We start from the raw sequence: 25,375 nt of genomic DNA on the forward strand, positions 1-25,375 counted from the left end.
GCTTCTGTCTATCTTCTTTAGAATAACGTGATCCAAACAGAGAATGTCACAGATATGTTTTTATTAGTCAAACTGAAACTTGTTTGAAGCAACATCATTTTTTTCGCCTGTACACAGAATCCGATTTTCAGGTTTGGACTTAACCAGGACATTATCTGTACATTTTCTAAATAGTGGTTGTCACTTGAACAAAGGATATGACAAATGAAATATGAACATTTAATGGGGAGACACAGAATGAACAGATTCTTACATCCCTAATTTGCAGAAATATGAAGCTTCTCAACACACAAGACGACCAAGAACATAAAGTGCCTGTGAACCTCCTCACCTAGTATATATATATATATATATATATATATATATATATATATATATATCCTATATATATATATATATCCTATATATATATATATATATATATCCTATATATATATAAGTCCTTACATCATGCAGACCTTGTCAATGGTTGTTAATAATTCTGCTCTGTGAATTGTTCACAGGCAGCAAGTTTCTATGATAAATTGTAGACAAAATAATAATGGTAATGAGATGGAAGGACTTTAACTTTAACTCAAGGCATTTCCTTTTAGGAAATGTGCACAGATAAGATAGAAAATGTATCTTCCAAATATGCCCATACAAATGTTTTTTCTTAACTGATGTTTACAGTATACTGTGCCAAAGACTGAAGAACATCAATCTACACCACAAACATTTTTACATTGGTTATGTACACTACCTTTTTGTTTAGCAAAACATGAGTTCAGTAACATAATCTGAGTGAATATTACCAAGCTATCCCACCCAATTATTGGACTAGTGATAAACCTCTCGGTCTAGAATTGTCATAAATCTCTCTTTTGGTATCTAAATTTCTGGGTAAATTCGGTAATCGTGTCATAATTTCCATGACAATAATCATGTGATAGTTAATCAGAATACCATTATAGATAAACATTTTCATGTTACAGATTGAGATGTTAGTTATAGTACATACGTATTTTATGTGGCCCAAATATTGCCTTGTCTGCGTTGCAAATTGTGATTATTAAATAAATACAAAAAGGTACAATGTGGATTATGTTTCATTAAGCATCTGCTAATGTAGATGAATTAAACACTGATCTTATATGAATGTATAGATCCCAAATTATTTCTAATTGTTGAGACTTGTGTTAAAATGATTTGAAGGTTCACATAGTTTAATCTGACATTATTTGAAAGTTTGAATACATTAGTTGACATCTAGAATCTAGACGATACCATTCTCTCCCACTTGTAGCTCTCTGTACTTAGGTTTTGTATATTTATGTTTTGGTTAATTTTTTCAGTAAATTTTTGACTATAGCTCATTTATTTGACAATAAAGGGATGTCCAGCCTAAATGATACAAAATAATATAAAATACTTTTTACAATTTGTATCGTAGCAGAACAAATGCATATGTGTATAGGTATTAGTGTGTATAGGTATTAATTGCAAATTTTTTTGCACATTGGTTTTGCAGGCAGGCTCTAAAAAAGCAAAATAAAACTAAATTTTAAGGGAATCTATATGACAATCCTGAGCGTTTCAAATTGAACATAGATCGTTTTATCAAAACAAGAAATGGTATTGAAGAGACAATAAGACGTGACAAACTGGTTCAAAATATTCCAGACAAGGCATTATCATACCAGTTAGCTAGTTACAAATGAAACAACATGAAATCCCACACTGATAAGTACAAACACACTTCAACTAGAGACAGCGAGCCTGGGAATCTTCACTGTAGGGTTTAAACTGTCCCGACATATCATTCAGTGAGTGAAAAAATGCACATAAAAATAAGTCCCTAAATAAAAGCCATTGCTCTTAAGGGGATGGATTTCTTCTTCTTTCTTCCCATCATAATATACATCTATAATTTATAATTTATGAACCATGCAATTCCTTAGTGTTTTACATCATATACAAGAGCATTTCAATTGTTTCGTTTTGATGTTTTGATGTCAGTGGTGTCATTTCATGGTGACGGAATGGCTTGAACAAGTGTCTTTTGCTAATTAAATAAATTTTTTATACTGTATATTTCACAACACGGATATGAACGTATGATGGTTTGAAGCATAGTTCAAGAAATAAAGAGTATGTCCGATGCATCATTTTTAATTTGTATTTGTTCAAATCGCTGTACAATAGCTTACATGGCAGCGTATCTAAACAGTGGTTGATTATGTGACGACATAGTTGAATAAAAAAGTTAACTAACCAAATGAAAAACTAAAAAAACAACAACAATCAGAAGACAAGTGAAACAGGGGCAGGTTTAAATAATTGTACAAAGACAACAAAAAACAAACAGCAACCCACCACCACTGAACACGTATTCTTGAAAAAAATCATTGTAAATCAATTTCTTTGTACAGGTTGCACTGTTCATATTGAAACACTGGCTAGGATGCACCAGTATAGCAGGGGGTAAAGGGGCGTGTGAGGGCAGGGGAATCGGGTAAAGGGGCTGGATGGGGCCTGGGATCAGTCTTCCTCTGTGCATCCGAGTATCTCTGCACGCATAGTGATTCTGCCGTACCATGACCAGGGAAGGATCCGGAGAAGGCGAGCGTAGATGGGTGGGTCTATCACATTTTTTCTGTGTGTGTCGTTGTCAAAGTTTCCTTGGAAAACCTACGGAACAAATAAACAGAAAGGAAACGGTTCATTAAACACAATATCACCAAAAATATTAAGTGTTATGTTCATCATCACCTTTAGCATCTCTTCCACACTACAGATGTGTGAAAAGTTGCAGTAAACTTATTAATATAGAGTTGATCACTAAAATAATGCACACTGGGGAGTGGAACTTGCATCCTGGGGAGTAAGACTACTCAACTTACTTTTTTGTTGTAACGAGTAACATCACGCATATGTTTTTTTCAATTCAAGGTATCGGGTATTTGATTACATTTAAAAATAAGCAATCAGTTATTATTAAAATCCCAGATGCAACAGTTTGTTTCCTTCCCACCTCTTGGAAGGTAGCTGTGTACTGTGCATGTGTAGCTCAGCTAGTAAGATTATATTTACAATGCATTAGGGTAGGCCTTATGTTTCTCTATGAACAGAGCGCAAGATGACTCCATCTGAACGTAGTGATCTAAATTCTGCAGATTATTTAACATTGCAAGAGTTTTGCAATCAAACACATCTTAAAAGTAATACTTTGATGACTTTGGCAAATCACCTGTTTACCCAAATGAGCAATTTAGGATTATAGCAAGAAACAAAGCAGTCATATAGAATAGTGGAGAATGTTTTTTTTAACTGACACACTTAAGGAATCGCAAAAAGTTTTTTTTTCCAAAGTACTCTTATCAAACAATTATTGTTATAATTATAATGGCAGTAATATGGAAATGTAATACTAAATATAACTAAATTAATTGTAAATAAATCTCATGAGTTCTTTGATTATGGTGTTAAACACCTATTTTTTTAAATCTTGCAAAGCCAAACAGCTCGGGGCGATCACTAAGGGCCTTGTAACAACCTTCTCTTTATTAAACATCAGCATGAAAACAACCACCAGCCTTTAGTCTATCAATTAACATTGGTCCATTTGCGCAAGCAGCATGTGGGTCTAGTTATCTTGTTAAGTCTGACAAAGAGGCAGACAGACACATTAATACCAGAGAATTAATAAATCTTGATCGAGGTAAAATAGGTCTCTGTTTCTAACGTTTGACATTTGGATTGAAATTGCTGATTGACAAATGAAGGGAGACCCATTCATTTGAAGAACAATATCAGTCAATAGAAGCAGGTACGTGTGTTCATAAGTTGAATTTAAAAGTTGATTGGGTTTCTATCGGATGAAGAAACCCATATCTTCAATAACTAAATAGTGAAGCAAGCAACATAAAATATTTTGGGGTTCACACCCGGGGATGTGTTGTTACTATGACACCAGAAGTTAGAAAGTATAATCGCCCTTTTAAACATCTATTGTGAATAATTAATAACAATAATTACAGACTAATTTCAAAGTGTTCCTGTCTATAAAATAAACCAGTAAAAAAAATATTTTTTTAACAGTAAGTGATTATACTGTAGATGCTTTTCTATATTTCATATATTTCAGTCAGGTTTCAATCTCTACACCCCACTGAGACTACACTTTCAAAAGCCTTTCTTGACCTCTTGGCCGTTGGTGCTGGTCACTGTTCCATTTGAGTGTTTTCTTTAGACCTTTGACACAATCGATCTATTACCCGGTTTGGCCCGGAATTAGGTCTTTAGCCTTTTTGTTCAAAAAGTCGTCCCGCACGGTTTGAGTCTTTTATCCTGACTTGTGATTCGGAGATGATACAAAGTGATAGATTGCTCTTTGATTTCATCTCCCGTTGACGGCTGTAACTCCCAGTATCACTCAGTCAGATACTGTATCTATCCATCGCCTGCACACATTTCTTCTAACGCATTGCCAAGAAATGTGACCATATAACTCATGTTTGAGTCTCTTTGACTGGTGGCATGTCACTTTGATGATTGATTTTTGAAATTCTTTAAACAACTTTTTTTTTTCCACTAGACCAGGGCCTGCTGCTGCTCCCCTGACAACTAAGATGATCTTTTATCCCTGAGTGAGGCCGCTCCCAGCCTCTAATCCTATGGCAGGGCAGACGGTGGTCCGTTCAAAGGTCTAGGCTCAAATGGAAAATGATCTACTGCTGCTGTCTAGACCAGTCTACCAGAGGAGATCAGCGGGTGCTCCAGGAATAGATGGATATATACGGCTGCTGATTGTATGCATCTACCGTTTGCTAGAGAGACACCTTGTGAACAGGAGATGCACAAAAAACACTGTTGTCTTTGGTCCTTCTATTGGCAGTCATAGGGGATCATTATCACCCATAACGATCCCCTGTGAGTGCCATGTCATTGGTGTTGGCCTCATAGGAAATCATTATAGGTCTAATGAAAAGCCTAGAAATAAATATGCAACCACCCTCGTTTAACTGACTCGTATATACTCGTGTTCAGTTCAACCCTATTTAATAATGGTCAATAATGGCAGGATCTGCCAGATGCATTATTTATATTTATGTCACACCTGTTCAATGCAAGCGAGACCTCCTCTGCTTATCATCCTACATCCATCCTCATACATAATGTTTCTCCCGCAGCCAAAGACATCCTCACGCTTATAAAATCAATGCATCCCAGAGCTCTTTGCCCCTCAGCCACCATTTCACCTCCCACTCTGTGCCTTTTCCCTCATTATCGCTGTGCTCTCTGTGTGTTATGTACAGACTTGGAATGCTTATTAGAGCAGATTTTTAGCAGAGTGGAGACACATCGTTACATAAAATATTGACCACGGTAAATGCAAGAGTGAACCCCCCTATTACTGCTGTGGTTGCAAACAGTGTTTTTTTTTATAGATTAATTCAACCTACTTGAGATGGAATTGAGTGTATGTTTGTAGTTGTAAAATGAACTCTTTGGAATATGTAATTCAAGCACTGCATTCAGAACAAATGTCAACGTCTACACAGTTCATAATAATCTTGAATAATCAATTTATTTGTGCCTCAAATATTATTAAATAAACAAATATATGAAGTCAAAAGACTCCTAAAAACGGTTTAAAGTTTTCCTGCATAATGAACCATTAAATTCACTCGTATTTCTTTCTAAAAACTGATGTTGTGTATCCTGGGAACATTCTGTATCGTTTACAACGACTCATTCCTCTCTGCTTGATATGATTCAAACCACCAAACGCCCATGTCACCGCGGATGAGAAACGGCATTTGTGAATTTACCAGGAGTTGGGTAGCCACAACAGTAAGGACGGCATGTAGCACACAATAGAGCTACTGTATAAAAGGAAGGGCAGGCAGACCATAAAAAGCACAGGCTGATTGAAATATGACAAGAATCTCTCTGCCTTCCCTACTGTCGGGGGACCTTCACTCTTGGCAGCTATCTGTTCACAATAAACCATCTGGAACAAGAGATGAGAAGCCCTTTCTGCTCACAAAACACAACAAAGCAATAAAAATAAAGTGTAGATAGGTGAGGACTGGAGACTATCCTCACAGCTGGCCCCTGTGATCTGATCATAGGTAACACCAGCAATGCTTGAACTGAACTGAAACGGACAAAAGCAAATACCAAAATGTATTTTCAACAAAATAAATGAACATAATGTCATGTGGATTCTGTTTTTCACATCAGTGATTCACTACCCTAAAGTAAAAAGAATTGCAAGTTGAATACTTGTGCGTGACAGCCCACGCGTATATAGGCGTTTGTATGACACATCCTCTTTACAATATAATGATCATCAGTTCTCACTTGAAGTCCCCTTTAGGTTGAACTACACAGAATCAACAACACTGCAGCTTATGCCATCGCATAGCGCAGGGTCTTCACACAGCATAATTCTCCATTAATACCCTTTGTTAAATCTCCTCGTGGAGTCAACCCCTAAGCCGTTTGGAAAGCTCCTTGTGCTCCAGTAAACTCCACAGCATCTTCTCATGTCCTGGGTGGCGTGCGGATGGGCCCCTTTTCTCAGGCACAGCGGCAATCGAACGACTCAGAACCCGTTGAGCACTTTGCCTGACCGAGGAACTCTTAAATCCGTCGCCAAACATTGATTTTCCAGACCAGAAGAGTCAAGGGCAGCCATTACCCAGGGACGCACTAGAGGGGGGCGGGGTGGGGGGGTCCCGGCGACGCACCGCTGGCCATACACTCCATTATTTAATCCTGAGGAGGAGGCCAATAGGGCACTTCTCCCCGATCCATCTACCCTCTGCCCTCGCTGCTCCGGGACGAGACCAAGTCATACGAGGCAATCTTGGCTCAGACCTCCCCCTCTGAGTGAATTCATCCGTGGTGCGTCGGCCACGGGGGAGATCAGATCCGTTTTTTTTCCTTTTTTCAAGTGACGACAAATGGTCAACATTAATCCAAACTCTGGGAGTGGGCTTGTTTCAGGCCCGCCGACGCTGCTTTTACCTTGACTGAAGTTGTAAGGGAGGAAACCACATCTATTACCGGCTAATCGTGACTCCGCTTTTATTTACCTCGGATTTGGACTCTTTTGACCTTGAACCTGGTGAGAATTGCCACTTCTAATTGGCTAATTAACCCTGTGACACAGGGATAGAGCTCCATTAAACTTGAATCAATGACTTTTGCGCTTGATTTCCCTGAGTGAACGTTGATATCCAGTAAACCATGAGAGTTGCTGGGCTATTGACTGCAAGTTACTAAGGCGTGGAATATTTGATCACAAATCAAAGCTCATATTATACATGTTTCAATGACCACAGAAATGTGAAATACACTTCTGATTCAGACATTTTGGGAAAAACTAATGTGGGGCTCTTGGCTGCATTTCCCTTCTACCCGATGTTCAGTTTATGTACTGAGGAATTTTGGTTTTTACACCCCACTCGGGAATCACTGTTAGCAACCCACAAATCAAGCTCTGCTGTGGTGATCCCTACATAAGTGAGTCTGCATTACAGATTCGATCTTAGTTTATAACTTAATAGAATTTGAGAATTTGAGAATATCTGAAAGACTTCTGAATACACAGGTGTTTTTTCTCCGGCCACATGACAAAAACTGCATATCACACCATACCACACATTTTGATAGCGATATCACGTTGTTATTAAGTGTGCACCACAGTGTGTGTGTGTGTGGAAGGTCATCTGTATTCTGCCAAAGCCCCTCTCTCAAACTAAATCCTCCTGCTGGATGCGTCTGCCACACAGCAGCTGAGGGGAGAGGCTGAGGAGAATACTTGGAGGCCTTTACCAAAGCGCATCAACGTAACACACACACACACACACACACACACTTACACACACACACACACACACACACACACACACACACACACACACACACACACACACACACACACACACTGCACATGTGCATACATACACACTTGTACACAGACTCACACACACACACACACACACACACACACACACACACACACACACACACACACACACACACACACACACACACACACACACACACACACATACTGCACATGTGCATACATACTCACAGAGACACACACAGACACACACACACACACACACACACACACACACACAGATATACTGCACATGTGCATACATACTCACAGACACACACACAGACACACACACGCACACACACACACACACACACACACATACTGCACATGTGCACACTCGTGCACACAACACACATACATATAAAACCCACAAACGCACAAACCTACTACACGCACATCATACAACACACAAACCTACTTATGCAAAACAAATGCACAAATCCACCCACCTACCCGTTCCACACAAACACAAACAAATGCATACACATATATGACAAGACAGACGTACAAGCATGAATCTAAATACACACACACACACACACACACACACACACACACACACACACACACACACACACACACACACACACACACACACACACACACACACACACACACACACACACACACACACACACTTTTTGTTGCAGTGCCTCTAGAGTCTAACAGCCAAACATGTCCTCAAGCACTAATGTTTAGGGCTGTCTGAGGATGGGAACACACCTTGAAGAGTCCCATCTATCTTACCAGCCCCCTTGGCCCAGTCTGGGGAAGCAGTGACTGACACCTTCAAACAACATGCTAATCATGCCCTCTAGTCCTGAGAAGCTTTGAAATCTGGGATAATGCTTTTAGTACCTCAAATGATATTCCTGACAGTGACTCAGCTGCCCTGGTGCTACCAAGTAAGTAGCAAAATACCGGTTAATTGCTATTGTGAACAAGTTTGTTTTTTAATTTAAACATGCTTCATTTAATGCACAGACAAATGTGCCGACAAAGAAATAAAGAAATAGGTACATCATTCTCTAGAAGACACATACTGAGTGGACTAACTAGCGATTGTACCGAGAAATAAGAAAAGTAATTGCACTCGCACAACTGCTCCCAGTTCTATTTTTAATTTACACAGAAACAATTGCAGGAGCATATGCGCCCAAAGCAGTCGCAATCTCGTGCCCTGGTTCCATTAGAATGATTGGATTTGATGAAGTTGCTTGGAATAAAATGTAACAACATAGAAATGTAATGATTGAAACAAACAAAAGAAGGAAGGGAAATATAAAAACGGTTAAATCTTTTTCAAATCATTTGTTCTTTATAATTTTATCTTAATCCAATAATGTTGGCTCTATCTTCCCTGTCCTGAACCCAGAATTGGGTGTCCTGGACTGAAACATATACTGATTAAGCTACTTGCAGGTATCGAAAGATTATCTGGGGTAAAATAATGAGCTTATGATGCAACATTTCCCAGGGCACTGGTAAAGAACTGGTAATTTATCGGCATTTGAGGGTTAAAAGCAGGATTTGAATGTGCTATGACAAAGTGTGATGTGCACCCTTCTGAAAATCATCCAAGTCGGGAAAGTAATTAAAATCAAGTCCATCGACCATGAAAAACCAATCAAACTCAAACAAGTACAGTTTGTTTTTCTTAAATAAATAGATATACAAAACACAAAATAAAGAAACAGCCACCACATTACTTATTTGGTTACGTTGACAGCCAAAACTAGAACAACTTTTAATTGTATGATAACGTGCAGTCGCATGAACCTCTCTCTCGTTCGTATTTTTAATCTGTAAGTATTGCCAGAAATATAATTTCAATTCAAGTAGAACCCATCATATCTAATATTCCATTCCAAACCCATAAGCAAATAACCAGTTTGGGTAATTTGTGGGTAAAAAGAGACAACACGACATCGAAAAACGTATCCCTTTTCTCAGTTCAGGACATGCAAACACGTCTGAACGATAAGGAGGTACTGACATCCCACATGGCGTGTCGTACACTAGTCAAAATGTTTCCGCACGACTTTACCTTTCACTGTTGTTCTGTGATGGCCGCCCTGCATTGCTAACCACTCAATCAAATGCTGCCAATCTCTTCTTTTTGTGACTTGAGTGAAATTATCAGCAGCGTTGTTGTTTAATAGGATAGATAGAAGGTTGGAGGGCGCCTTACCTTATCCTTGCCTTGCTTTTGATCTTGGTACACAGTCCACCTCTCACCGTCGTTGCTGTAGGCCACTTTGTACGAGCCAACAAACTGGACGTGGCCAAAGTCTTTGGCTCCCTGGGTGATGACGCCCGTGATCTTTGTCGGTAGCAGCATGTCAACCTAAATGTAAGGAGAGAGAGAGGGGAGAGGGACGAAGGTGAAAACTGTGAAAAGGAAACACACTTGTTTTTCCCTTCAAAGCGTAGGGTTCAAAGTGGCAGATTCCTAAATTTTTCACGATGAATGTCTTCAAAAGATTTATAAAGACATTGGCTGTGAGAAGTCGCTTTCAATTATTTACAGGGAATTGAACAACAAGGCTTAGCCCACAACCTTGGCTCAGCAAAAAATAACAGCAAACGCAGGTGGCAGCAGCTTCCAACTCAGACACCTCCATTTGGGTCAATTTTTTATGCATTCTCAATGGTTGCAAACGACTTACAACACTCTTGCACGGGGCAGTCAAAGCACAGGCTGTTACTTGTATTGACAATTCACTGTGCAACAAGGCATCATTATTTAGAGTCTCCGCCTCGCAACCGTCTAATAAATATGTGTTACATACACTTACTGTACCGAGCTCACTCTTTCAACCAAACAGGATACAACATGTCCACCAGTATATCCATATATAAGTCAATGTTTTTCCCGGGCCATAATTACGCCGGATGAATAATGCATTTGAATCAACATTGCTGAACAACTACAAATCGTTTATATATTAGGCAGACAAATACAAATGTAAGGCACTTTGGTGCTAACATGGAAAATCTAGGGCGGCATTATTTCTTTGCATATTTCAACGGCAGATCAAGAGAGTTGCACAGAGCAAATTACAGGATTCATCTTTCATAAGTGAGAATGAATCTATTATGGGGAATTGTGTTTTTTATTTGCGGTTACAAATAATCAAAAGGGAGGAAAATAATATGTAGAAGAATATCTATTTTGATTGTATTTACTTGTGTTTTATTGCTTTACTGTCAACATATAATAATGAACCCCAAATACCACGGACGCTGTCATTGCTTATGCCGACTTTGATAGAAAGGGTGAGTTCAAGTTCAACATAACAAAATAATACAGTCATGAATAAAATAATTGTATCATTTTCGCTTGCATTCATTTTGCTGAAACCAGATCATCGAGGAGTCTCCCATACATCTTACTAATTGACCTGGTTATAGCCTAGCGCGCTTGAACACAGCACAAGACCAAACACTGCCCAGCGAGACCAAATAAACCGAGTAGGAAACATGGTGTCCCTAATTATCTCAACAAATCATTGCCCGCTATAACATGTGTACCACCACAAAAACACCACCATTAGATTTGTTTACAATGCATCAGCACACCATGACACCGATGTATTTGCTCACAGGCTCTTCACTAGTGGGTTGCCACAGCAATGTCCACTTTAACTGTCCCTGCTCTCATAACACAGAGGGCAGTGCACATGTACAAAAGTCCCACGTTTATCAATGCAGGACCCTTCTATTTGAGGATTCCTACGCCCCAGCTGTGAAGGGGGGAGCAGGGTACTGAAACCTTGTGTGTTGTTTACCCTCACTTAAAAATTCCTGCTAACAGGAAAACACCTTGAAGTTATCAGTGCGCAACAAGGTTCTACACATTAAAGTGTCTAAATAAGTGAGAGAGGCGATGTCAACATTTGCAGCTGTTCCTGTTTGTATATATGTGCTCGTGTTTCATCCGGTTTAATGCATTATAACAATAAAAGCCCTGTGTGAGTACAAGGCTATCATGAATAATAAGTGTGAAAATGGCCGCCGCTCCAGGGCAGCAGCCTGGGCATGGAGAGGGCCGCGACATCTTGCGCGGTGAGGCTTTGATTACCCTCCAAACGCTGAGCGCCGGGTAATCTCATTGTAGCCAAGCAGTCAAGTCTGACACCAAAACAAAGGCTTTGCTTGGAGGGGGGAACCTGTAATTGCTGTTACAGGTAGCGGTCACAGAATACGACTGGCCCAGAGCGTCGCAAGCTCCTCTTGCCTTGATGGCCGTAACTGAATTAGGGGCCTGCGATAAGCTTCTTAGAGTAGGGGTCTCTGCCCACCCCCTCCCTATTTGTCCTCTTACTCTTTTTCATCACAACCCAAAGCCCATTACCTCATGCAGAAGCAGTGGGCCTAGGTGCAACAGAGGGGTGTGCTCTGTGTGTGTGTGTGTGTGTGTGTGTGTGTGTGTGTGTGTGTGTGTGTGTGTGTGTGTGTGTGTGTGTGTGTGTGTGTGTGTGTGTGTGTGTGTGTGTGTGTGTGTGTGTGTGTGTGTGTGTCTGTGCCAACCCGTGGCCTGTCTCTGTGAAAGCATTCAGGGAGTTTGTTTTATGGGCTATTTTTGCCTTTTTTTGTTACATGAGATAACGAAATAATTGTAAAAAGCCTAGCACTCTTTCAACCTCCCTGACAAATCTGTTGTGAATCAGTAGAGCGTGGAAGGCATACTAATATGCCCCATCGTCATGTGTCACGCCTGGAGGCAGCGTACTGTATATGCCATACACCCTATACACTGGAGAAAACCCCTTCATGTGCTCATTAAAAAATAGAATGGGTGTGTAGGTCCCGAGTGTCTGCATCGGAAGTAGCCATGCCCGTGGATAACATAAGCACAAATACAATGAGAAGCCCCCCTAGGAAAAGACTTCCAGCTGACATTCTCCCTTCAGCTGTGCTAATTTAATTGTGCGTTGAAGACACGTTTAATCTACACTGCTCAAATACCCTGACCCACTTCATAGCCTATGGGAAGACAATGTTCAAACGCGTGTTGTTCTGTGTTTGTATATTTTCTTAGAGTATTGTGAGCATTAAAAAAGCAATTGTAATCCCCCCCCCCCTTTTTATGATACAGTAACGATCGCAATTATATGAGGGGCCGCCTGGGACAGAATTCATACTTGGTCTTGCACACACTATTATAATCTCGCATATACACCAGTATACTCATACACACACACACTATTATACTCCTTTAACATGTATGTATGAGAGTGTATAGTAGTGTATGTGAGAGAGTATAGTAGTGTATGTGAGAGAGTATAGTAGTGTGTGTGAGAGAGTATATATGTTTATGCAAGAGAATATAGTAGTGTGTGTGAGATAGTATGGTTGTTAATGCAAGAGACTATAGCAGAATGTGTGAGAGAGTATAGTAGTGTGTGTGAGAGTTTGAATAAAACGGTAGTGAGTTTGAATGAAACGGAAGAGAGTTTGAATGAAAAGGAAGTAAGTTTGAATGAAACGGAAGTAAGTTTGAATGAAACAGAAGTGAGTTTGATTCCTCAGTTCCTGATTGGCTGACAAAAGAGGCGGTTGCTCTGGCGCTCAAAATACTGCGCCGTCATTTCACTCTTGAATCTCCAGCGATGTTGTTATGCTGCGTTCGCACCAAAAAAAAATGTGGTCCCCTGTTCGCGTGGTCGCCTGAGTTTGAGAGAGGCTTCCTCTTGTGACCGCCAATTCATTCTCAACCATACGTGTTGTGGAAGTACCAGAGACGTCAGAAAAACCGACGCAGTCGATTAGGTTTCATATATCATCCGTTCTATAAAATATTCTAATCTAGAACACTCCGGGAGCTCCGGCGGGGGGTCCTGGAGCTCTATCTATCGATATAATATAATATATGATATAACGGCCAAAAGCTGCGCCTCCGGATGTTATCATGAATCTTCACGACTGCGTCGGGTTCGCGGACGTCTCTGGTCCTTCCACATCAATCTGAAGTCCAGATTGAACCACGCAATGGAGGAGAAAGGGATTGTTGACGTTTGCGGACTCCCGGAGCTCCTCCGGCGAGGAGGTGCAGGAGGTCCCGCCGGCCCCCGGAGCTGAACTCCCGGTAGTCTGCAAACGTCAACAACGCCCTTTCTCCTCCATGCCGTGGTTAAATCGTAATGACCACGGAAGAGGCAGTGAATGAAGCATTGCTTAGCCAGCGATTTATTAGATACCAACCGCTAACGAGAGCTCCCCCACTAAGGCCCGCCCCCCTCTCCCAAACCCTGTGACGCAACAATATTATATTATAAAGATTTCTATAGATATATTTCTATATATATCTATATATATATATTCTTTTTTTTCTGACGTCTCTGGTACTTCCACAACACGTAGAGACATGTTTGAGAATGAATTGGCGTTCACAAGAGGAAGCCTCTCTCAATCTCAGGTGGCCACGAGAACAAGCGACAAAATCCTTTTTTGGTGCGAACGCAGCATAACAACATCGCTGGAGATTCAAGAGTGAAATGACGGCGCAGTATTTTGAGCTCTCCAGAAGCTACCGCCTCTTTTGTCAGCCAATCAGGAACTGAGGAAACAAACTCACTTCCATTTCAGTCAAACTCTCTCAAACACTACTATACTCTCTCACACACAATACTATTCTCTCTCACACACACTACTATATTCTCTTGCATAAACAACTATACTCTCTCACATTCACTACTATACTCTCTCAGAAACCCAACTATACTCTCTCACATACACTACTATACTCTCTCACGTACACTACTATACTCTCTCACATACACTACTATTCTCTCACATACACTACTATACCCTCTAACATACAAGACTATACACTCTCATACATACATGTAAAAGGAGTATAATAGTGTGTGTGTATGAGTATTGTGGTGTATATGCAAGAATTCTGTCCCAGGCAGCCCCACATAAAATTACACTCGCAAAAACAAACACACAAGCGATGGGAATGCACCTGTCTGGAACACACACACGCGTGCGCACACACACAAACACATACACATACACAAATACATACATACACAATATCCTCGATGTACACAGGGACCTCGTGTCTCATTTTTTATAATGTTCAAAGTGCAACTTCGCCTACCCTGACTTCTCTCCGACCCACCTGTATTCAGGGGAAAATAGAACATCAGACTACAGTGGTTTGAAAGGATATCAGTAGCCGTTGCTTGCTGGCACCGAGCAAGTAGGAAATATATCCATGCTACAATGGCCATACAGGACGGAGGAAGCTGTGAGAATTCCTCTCACAGTATGTATCCACCGTGAGATAATATAGCAAAGAATGTTCTTTCGGGAGCTTCAAAGCATTCCAGCAGTAGAGCAGGGTTAACATCTCGCATCTGAAGTTTTGGGATGAAAGTCCCTTATTTTGACACTCCTGGCTTTCTTTGTTACATATCTTTCAATGGGAAACACAAATATATATATATATATATATAAAAATAAAGCGAAAGGATCAAAATGTCAACACTGCAGCGAAAATATTCTGAATAAAACTGTATACAGTAAATACGATCAGTAAAAATAAGCTATCCAACTGTCATTATATTCAAGTGCAGTATACAAATAGACGGCAAGGTTTAAATAGCAGATCATGCTATGAGGCTACATACCAACCAATGCTACAATGGATGTTTACAATAGTTTGCTATATTTATGTAGTTATTTTCTATTTAAAGATTTAGATTATATAAATATCCTGGGGTTTTCCTGCTTCAGAATAAGGCTTATAGGTGGTAACTTTGCTTGACAGCGGCTGCGGTTTGACCGGCTTTGGAGCGTATGCTCGTACTCGATGTGTCAGCGTACATTTGGACCGTAAGTTAAGGTCTTCAAGATTCCACTACATTGTGTTGAGATGTATAACAAAATTAAATGTGTGATAAACATTAAACATTTCAACATTATTTTCTGAGGGATTTGTAAACAACTGTACCCCTAACGGTCATGATGCATACAAACAAAGAAAACACATTATTTTCAATTTGGTTAAATGTGATCACCTTGCTTCTCCCTAATCTTCCTCATATTGGGCTCTGGAAATCACTGATTTTTCCTTTTCTCTCATCCCCGTCATCGGACAACAACAAGTACCTATTTATTTTCTATTGGGGACTTATTACTTTGTTTATTATGGTTGTTGTGGTGGTGGCGGTATTCTCTTGTTTTTTTCTTTTTCATTGGTTTGACAATGAAAGTTATTTTATGACCTTTTTAATGATGCAGCATTATGTGCCTAACCACCCAGGCTACACTTTTGTGATCTCTTGGCTCCCCTGTTTATGTCATCGACTCTTCCTCTCCAGTCGTGACAGCTAGTGCTACTGTCTATTGCTTATATATATATATATATATATATATATATATATATATATATATATATATATATATATATATATATATATATACACAACTGTACCTCTTTCAGCTTAACCTATCCACATCCATATATCTATATACTGTATATATAGATCTGGTAGATATACTTGAGAAAAAGTTTGATGCTTTGCTTACCTTGTAACATGTATGATTTGTGTGCATTAGCAAACATGTTGTTTTTTCTCCATTTCACTGGAGGAAAAAAATACTTGTGCAACAGGCATTATATTGGTACAACAAAATATCCTGTGCTGGCAACCATCATCTTTTAGCAATTCATTATTAGTTCCTTGGTACTGGTGCCCTGCATGCTCTAAAGCCCCTATGCTTTTTTCTTTCAGCTTTTCCCATCTACATCCCTATATCTATATATATATATATGCATCTGGTAGTTATACTTCAAAACAAGTTTGATGCTTTGCTTACCTTGTAACATGTCTGATTTATGTGCATTAGCAAACATATTTCGCTATAAGAGACAGCCGTGTGTTCAACTCAATGAACAATAAACTCACACATGAGAATACTCTGAGGCCTCTATGATCTCAACCAGACAGGTGTATAGATGTTTTGTGCACATCAACTATCAGAAGAAATGGCAATTAAGCTCTTCATCGTTTCTCATCCTAGTCGAACACAACCTTCCTTGGGATTAAATTAACGAAGAATGCGTGCAGTACAGATCCACCTGGAATGCAAATAGGCCACTTAGGAGCATGCATGCGTGAACACAATCGCACAACTTCCTTATGTGGAGACTAGGTTGGAGCAAACAGAGCTACAAAGGGAGTCGACCATAGCGAAAGGAGACACAGTCTGAATCAACCACGGGGGATTATTTGGGGGCATTATGGAGAAGAGGAGGGCATCATTCGCACAGCCCGGCATGTCTGTAGTAGACATAAAGAGACAGAGAGAGAGAGAGAGAGAGGCTGCTCAACGTTTCATGGAAATTGCTCCCGCACTGGTGATGTTGAGGGATTTCACAATCGCAATGTAATTTCACTTTGACTTGTAGGGTTATAGTCGCTTATTCAAGGCAACATAGATTAGTGTGTCAGACTGGGTGATCCTCTTATCAAGATGGATAAGATAACAGGGAATGATTCAATATAGACGCATGTCCTTGGCTGATATTTCTCAACAAAGTCTTGCCTAGTCGTTGACTAATCAGCTAATGGTTTTCTCTCTATAATCTCATTTGTGCCGTTTCCTCCCAGTTAAGAAAAACAGGCAAGAATGATGCAACTCTTTGGTCTATATTCATAATCTTCAGGGCAATCTTCAATCTTTAAGGCAGAGTATGGATCATCTTTGGAAGAGCCCATCTGACTGGAAAGTAATTTGTCATCCTACAACATTTAGACTAAATGTCATCTACTCCTCAGGGACTTCTCTTTTTTAATTTAGCTCTTAGAGAAAACAGCACACACATTCAGCTATGCTTTAACAAGATGGTGCCATCAAAATAACCCAAATGATGGATTGCAGGGAGGTTTTCACCTGCCAGAAGACTTTTAAAGTGTTACTGAAACAAAAAAGGACATGAAGGTCAATGTCGTTTGTGTGTCTACTGTTTTAGTCGTCAGCATTGAGCAACTGTTTTTTAACAAATTAACTCCTTTGGCGGAAGGGCGCCCCCATACCGGATTTACATACAGCCGGTGACGTCACCAGTGTGGTTTGTGCACAAATTACAAAGTATAGACAGCCAATCATACAGTCCAGTGACATGAAATTGACATGGAAAAATATCTAAACTGTCAAAGAAAGAAGCACAGGGATTCATTTTCCCAGGGTGTATGACAAGACCATGTTGACGTGAATACATCATTTTTTCAAGATAATTTCCAAATATCAAAACTTAGTTTCAATCAGTGTTTTATACAGTTCATGTGCATTACAGCCACACCGGAGCTCCAATGGTCATGCATGTCAGCAGCTTTGATTGCTTTTTAGCTAGGCTCTTGTTTTAGGTCAGGAGGATCCTTTTTATTAATTATAATTTACCTTTTGTGTAGAAATATAGACTGAACGATTGGGGGCTGTAATCGATGACCTTGTATTGGCAGGTATCAGCTCTATCAGAATGCATCCTGGGACGTTTTGTTGGCGATGAAAAATTCTAAATCCAAATAAATATACCGTAACCAAGGCTAACGAAAACTTGCCTGAGAAATGCTTTGGCAGTTTCAAACACAATGTTTTCCCATTATTACGATTGATTACTATGACCATGACCACAAAACCAATAGTACCAACCCAAAAACGATCATTCCGATGCTCCTATGATTCCAAAAAGGAGATGTTCATTGTGATCACATTTGCAACGCCAGTTCAAAATGGTTGAATTAATACGTCGCACAGATTATATATATATATATATATATATATATATATATATATATATATATATATATATATATATATATATATATGTATATATGTATGTATGTATGTATATAAAATGTTCCATGAGGAAAAGATACAATTCTTCAAACATAATACATATCAATGTATGTGTGGAATCAAGCCTTGTAGTCCAAGTTTAAGTCAGTCTCATATAGACCAAGATAACATTTGGAATTTCCCTAAGAAGCAGCCAAGATTCTAGCTTGGTCTGTTGGAAACCCATGAAGCAATCATTCCCTGATAAAGTTGATGTATGCCTCCTGTATCAGACTTGATGGAGTAAATGGGGTTAATAGAAAGGAAGGACAGAGAGAGAGCACCGGAGAGCGAGAGAGAGAGATGGAGCGAGATAATTGGGGTGCAATGGGGAAAGAGAGAAAGAAAAAAAGGAACCGATAAGATGGTTTTCCCACATAATGAAAAGATGAGAGTAGCGTCACATGAATTCAACGTAGTAAACGTTGAATTCAAACCCAGTCTTTAATATTATAGTGGATTTAGAGCCATCTTAAAAGCCTCCATTTGAATGCAAAAGCTGGTGGTTTCGCCGTTCCCTAAGAAACTTAATTTAAAGGCTAATTGAATCAGCATGTTAGCTGCAGGGAAAGTGAATGAAACTGAGTAAAGCAACTTACTTTAATGAAAGTTGCAGTTGACTTTATCTTTTATGAGCCTGGTCCCCCTTTCAAGAATATTATTGGACACTTTAAAAATGTTGTTTGAATCAAATTAAATGTTCTTAAAACATTGGTTTACTAGTCAATCATGTAAAAAAGTAATTAATTGCTTGCTGCGAAAATTTATGAAAAAATACACAGATTTGTACCCACAGCTTCAATAAAACATGGTAGAACAACGACAGACTAGAAGGACATTATGCGGAAAAGCCCTTTCCAATGTATTTCATATTGCTTTCTACTTTGGACAAAAGTGTAAAACAGCTGCATGATTCTCTCTTGATTAGAAGGAAAACAGCAAGGTTTCACTCCAACAAACAGCTTTTATTTGTTCTAGCTGTCCATTGTTTGAGAATGGTAATAAGACACATTATGGCAAATTATAACAGAAGCCTGAATATCATTGCATTTCAAAATTCCAAATGTGATCCGAGGGCTGTTAAACGCATGTTTGCCTAAACATTTATAATAGCAGGGGGTGGGGTGTGAGGGGGGGGGCGGTCCTGCAGATCAATCAAACATCACACCATTGAATCCTTCTAAATTAACTTTACATTATCCTTGCAATTCCTGCGTAAGACATTGCCAGCCAATACTATTCCCTTGTTTCCAAAATCTCCCCCTGATCATTCTTACTCAAGTTGATCACAATCCCCCTTAACTCCTTTATGCTATTCTCTCCCCTCATCTCCGCCTCTACCTCATTCCCCATCACTTTCTATGTCGCTCTCTCTCTTAAGGCCTCTGCTGCTCTTATGAAGGACGCAAGCTTTATTGTCTCTGAATTAGCAGTCAAGAAGAGACAAGAGTTGCGATGGGACAAATGAAAGCTGTGCTCCACAGCGAACAAAGGCCCAGCTAATTATTTTGATTAGGAAGAAGTGGGTCGGTCGTCACCAGTGCCGTATTTGAAATGGATAAATTGGCATATTAATCTCCTGTTAACAGGCCCCGATCTCAAATTATGGCTGGTCTCCTCTACTCCCCATATGATAGCAATAGCAAGTAACACAAGGCAAATCTGCTGACAATACACATGCATTTACTGGGGCTTTAGTCTTATTATTAAACATACATAATTCCATAACATAGACGAAGTATAAGTCTGAAATATACAGATTAAGTCGCAGAATTTGAAACCCTTCAAATCATTCTCTGATGCACTCAAAAAAAGGTATTTGTAAAGATATTAATGGCGATCTATATCAGGAGTCAGGAAGATAAATGTATTTATCACAGCACATCTTAGGGAACCACATTCTTTACCTTCTGAAAAAGAATGAAAGTTGAACTTCAGGATCTTAAAGATCGTCTTTCAAGCCCCCTGTTTATCCAGGGAGATTTATGATATTTTAAGGAATGAACGAAAACAAATCTTAAATTCTGTTTTGTCTGATGAAAGACATTTGGTTTTGGCCACGGACCACCTGGCTGAAGGGATTGTTTTGTCAATCTAAAGTTTGAATTGAAATTCAAATCTGCATTGTTTATGAGAACAAAAAAGGTAAACATACTTTGACATATCGTTCATAAATACAGAGGGAACATTTGCTGCAACTGACAGTTATAAGAGTGATGCTTTTATTGAACTATTCATCAACAAATCGATGGTGTCAAACCTCTTCTCAACAAAGCACACCATTAACAATGTTATCTAAAAGCTGGCATGTTAAGTGTTTCCAACCAACTCATGCGTTTGTTGTCAAGTTAAACAAACTGTGTTCATTCATGCAAACAAAACAAAAGCAAAAACACTTCAAATCCTAACCAGAAGAAGAGTCCATGGTGTATTATGCTTTACAGAACCTCTCTGAACATTGTAATTAGAAAGCACCTAAAGCCTGACTGGCAAATTCCCATCAGTCCGTGGACACCTTAATGTCCATAATTAGCCAATCAGAGTCTGCCAGCTGGAACACTTGGCTGTTCCCCCCAACAGCCTAGGAGTTCATCTTGAAAGCATCTTTAGAGATTCTGATTGACTCTGCTTTTGTGTAATGCAGAGTCCCCCCCCCCGCCCCCCCAGGCGAGGATGGTGGTGGGTCGGACACCACTCGAGACATGTGCAATTTTGTGGTGTTGACACGCTTTAATTTTGGAAGTGTTGTCACTACTTAACCACAACCATTGGATTAGAGGAGTCATTTGAAACATAATAAAACAACACCCTTCAAAGTGAGTCGGGTGTGCTAATAATGGTTAGAAAACAGATGGATAAAAGAGTGAATTAGCATAATCTGGAGTGAAACAAAAGGCAGCTTTGTGAGCTTGTTTGGATAACCATTGTGGCATGTGTTCTGGCCATCGTTGGCACTGCTAGGAAATTTGCATTAGTGTGTATATATATATATATATATATATATATATATATATATATATATACGCATACAATGAATATTTTCCATTCATTTTAAATGGGTGATTGGCTGGTAATATGTTGACCACGCCTTGCTTTTGCTTCAATGAAACCACATAGATGAGAACCACAATGATTACACCCTGCATTCATCTAAATGAAATGGGGTGCCCTAGGTTTATCATGAAATATTAAATGTTTAAAGCCTAGATATTAAGTTGTATAAGTATTTTTTCTCTCTACTTCTTCTCTTACCTTGATACAATTTGAAGGCGCGGCAAGGCCGTTGTCATGATTAATTGGTGTACTTAAATTGTCATTAGGTCTTGTCAATTTCATTAATATATCAGGTTTCAAGTTTGCTCAAAAGTCAAGAGAATTAATTATTCCCCATAGCAACACATGTGAATGGGATATTAAGAATAAATTTGAATAAACATTGTTTCCCTTTCCTAAAACCATAGTACCGTCCTATCTGAAGGATCAAAGCCGTGGAGGCCATTGCATCACTCCTATAACAACCCTCCACCACCCACAGCGTGTTGTAAGAGTACACACAACTTAGCCTCTACCCATAGCAATCAATTTAGTAATCTGAGCTCCTTGATATCTGACCCTCCTCACCCCAGTAGTATTAACAGTATATCTGACTGGAAGCCCGGCCCAAATCGACCAACGTCCAGACGGGACGTGCAGCCAAGGAGTGATGTCGTGTTCATGCTGAGCAACACCAAAAAGGCTCGGTCAGGCTGGGAGGCCCATGGAGCAGCGAACGCAGGTCTCTGATTTCACTTAGGATGAGCCGCATCAGATTTCCTATGTCTGTATTTGGTTAAACAGTGTTGGATCTCAACTTTCAAGCAAAGAGAAGCAGTTTTTCAGGTCACACGTCGTTGTAGGATGACCCTCTATGTCTATGTGTGTATTTTTGCTAACAGTGTGGGGTCTCTACTTTAAAGTAAGGAGCAACGTAGATACAAGGCGGATGTTGGTGGAGGGTGACCTTTCTACGGAGAGGAATACTGATTGAAAAACCATGCTGTGATTTTGTGGTGTAATCATCATTATTGCAGATGGCATCTGTCTCTCGCTCTGTCTGGGGAACATTATTGACCAAATTTCTAATTAGACCAGAGACTTTTCGGGCAATGAAATTAAGAGAGACTAGAGAAGATGACCCCTTGATAAACTAGTTTCTCCCGAAGTACGAATAATGATTGATAATAATTAATGAGTGCTTAAAATAAGTCACTTGAGTACAAATTGTTTCTAGATTACCCACGCCTGCCATATTTAAGTACCTAAGGGTTTGGATTGAATAGGGCTTGATGAGCTAGGGTAGCCAGGTACTTAAACACTCTGATTGGCACATTTCGACAAACAGGGGGTATCACTAGGGAAAAGTGAATCACACGGCAGTATAGTCATATTTTTATACCTTGCTGGTATACCAATTCCTGCAAAATATTTATGACAAGAATAAACTGTTAAACTGTCCAACAGACAAGCTTCTCTTTCTCTTGGCTTGGCCTTTTCAGGACACATTTTGGACATCATTCAAGCAATGAAAACAAATCAATTAAGGATGTGACTTTAAATGGCGGCTGTTATCTTTGCAGGGCGCCGGCCAGTCTCACGGTAGATAACGCCACTAAATGTGATCCAACAGCTGAGGGAATGTGGGTGTGTTTACACAAGGCCAGAAGAAGACACAGATGTCTGTCCTCTTTCTTTTCTATTTCTTCTTTTATAGTTCCCGACCGCTGCGCTATCAAACCAATTATCTAATACCTGGGAGGAATGTACTTCCTTTTAGAAATGTTTATTTAAACTGACCTTGTCTTGTATTGAGAAATATCAGATGCTTCAAACCTTGCTTCTTGTATTTGCATGCAAATATACACACGCAAATATTTATTTGCATGCAAATATTCACACAATGACTGCGAGGTAAGAGGTTTATAAAAGACAAACCAAGTGCATGTATCTGTGTCTTTCCACCACCCTTCTGTCTATCGTCTGTTAAAGATGACACTGATTATAGAACATTGGTCGGTTCAATACCTGAAGCCACTGTGACTGGTCACTGCGTCCTGCTGTCCAGGCGTTGACCTTTCCCTGCTTGTCCAGCCTGGCTTTGCCGGGCTCCCAGGTGAACATGTCCATGTTGAGTGTCCTGAACATGCTGGAGGCGGTGATCTGGTAGTCCTGGATGTGGCCTGACTTCATTCCCATTGGCTCAGAGCAGCCTAGAGCCAAAACATCCCAACAAAACACATGAGCTGGCTCGCACGTTGATAAAAAGACTATGCAGGTCTGTCGATGTTGGGCTTCTGTACACTCTTTTGGGTTCCAAGTGTGTCTAACCATTTGTTATGGTTTAAACCCCTTCCTTCTCCTTAGTCAGCTCTTAATTACTCTGTAATCACGAAATGGGCCATCTTTTACAGCAACAAAAACTGTAAACTTTAAAGCAGCTTTGTTGACAATTACATTTTACATTGAGTCATGTATCGTTTTTATTCAACTTGACGTCCAGGGGAGTACAGAAAACAATCAAAGCAAAAAATCTATATGAGCACAGCACAAAATACATGCCAGTGCTGTGCGGCCAACATTTTGAAGACACCACCTAGTAGGGAGCAGCTCTGAGCTAGCTAAAGGACTATAACATCAAGAATCAAACCACATTAAAATCACACTTTTCTTGCCAACACTGCAATAGGAAGTGGTAACCATGGTGACAAAACAAAAATAACATCCATCATATTGGGTGTTCTTCAAAGGGTGACTCATTCACACAACATCTAGGCAAAGTGACACTTTAGACCCCAGCACACTTAAAACAATGTTGAAATTGGTGTGTTCACATAGGCTGTGGAACTGCTGTAGAACACGGCCATTTGACAGGCTACAACATAGTGGCTGCGATTTGCCGGCTGTTTGTCAGCAATTTCAATTCAAATTTGAGTATATGGGGGGGCCTTTTAGCGTTGCCTTGTTGGACCCACCTGTCAGTTCACATCCGAGGAGCTCCATGCGCAAGGTGCAGTGCCTCCTGCAGACTTGAGGGTAAATGCGCACATACTGGGCCTCGATGGGTGGGGTGAAGGAATTGGCCGAGGGTGCGTTGTTGTCGACGTTCCCTCTGAAAATCTGTTTCAGGAGTGGAAACCAACAATAGCTGTAAACAGACATAGCAGAGATAACATGCCACTGTGTGTGTGTGTCTCTCTCTCTCTCTCTCTCTCTCTCTCTCTCTCTCTCTCTCTCTCTCTCTCTCTCCCTCTCTACCACTCCCTCTCTACCACTCCCTCTCCCTCTCTACCGCTCCCTCTCTCTATCTCCCTCTCACTCTCTACCGCTCTCTCTCTAACTCACTCTCATTCTCTACTGCTCCCTCACCCTGTGTCTCTCTCTCTCTCTCTCTCTCTCTCTCTCTCTCTCTCTCTCTCTCTCTCTCTCTCTCTCTCACTCCCTCACTCTCCCTCTCTACCACTCCCTCTCCCTCTCTATCGCTCTCTCTCTATCTCCCTCTCACTCTCTACTTCTCTCTCTCTATCTCACTCTCACTCTCTACCGCTCCCTCTCTCTATCTCCCTCTCACTCTCTACCGCT

At 40.0% G+C, this 25,375-nt stretch overlaps 1 protein-coding gene across 1 annotated transcript in view; it reads right to left on the bottom strand.

Annotated features, from left to right (window-relative positions):
• Window positions 1–1,173: 1,173 nt before the first annotated feature.
• Window positions 1,174–25,375, bottom strand: part of LOC132459622 (EGF-like repeat and discoidin I-like domain-containing protein 3) — an 80,587-nt gene continuing 56,385 nt past the window's right edge. Inside the window, 4 exon segments of the mRNA XM_060054268.1 lie at window positions 1,174–2,670; window positions 10,095–10,250; window positions 23,822–24,006; window positions 24,769–24,913. Coding sequence (XP_059910251.1) covers window positions 2,521–2,670; window positions 10,095–10,250; window positions 23,822–24,006; window positions 24,769–24,913 — 636 coding nt within the window. The 3' untranslated portion in view covers window positions 1,174–2,520.

This window comes from Gadus macrocephalus, chromosome 6, assembly GCF_031168955.1.
Source record: "Gadus macrocephalus chromosome 6, ASM3116895v1".
NCBI classification, from domain to species: Eukaryota; Metazoa; Chordata; class Actinopteri; order Gadiformes; family Gadidae; genus Gadus; species Gadus macrocephalus.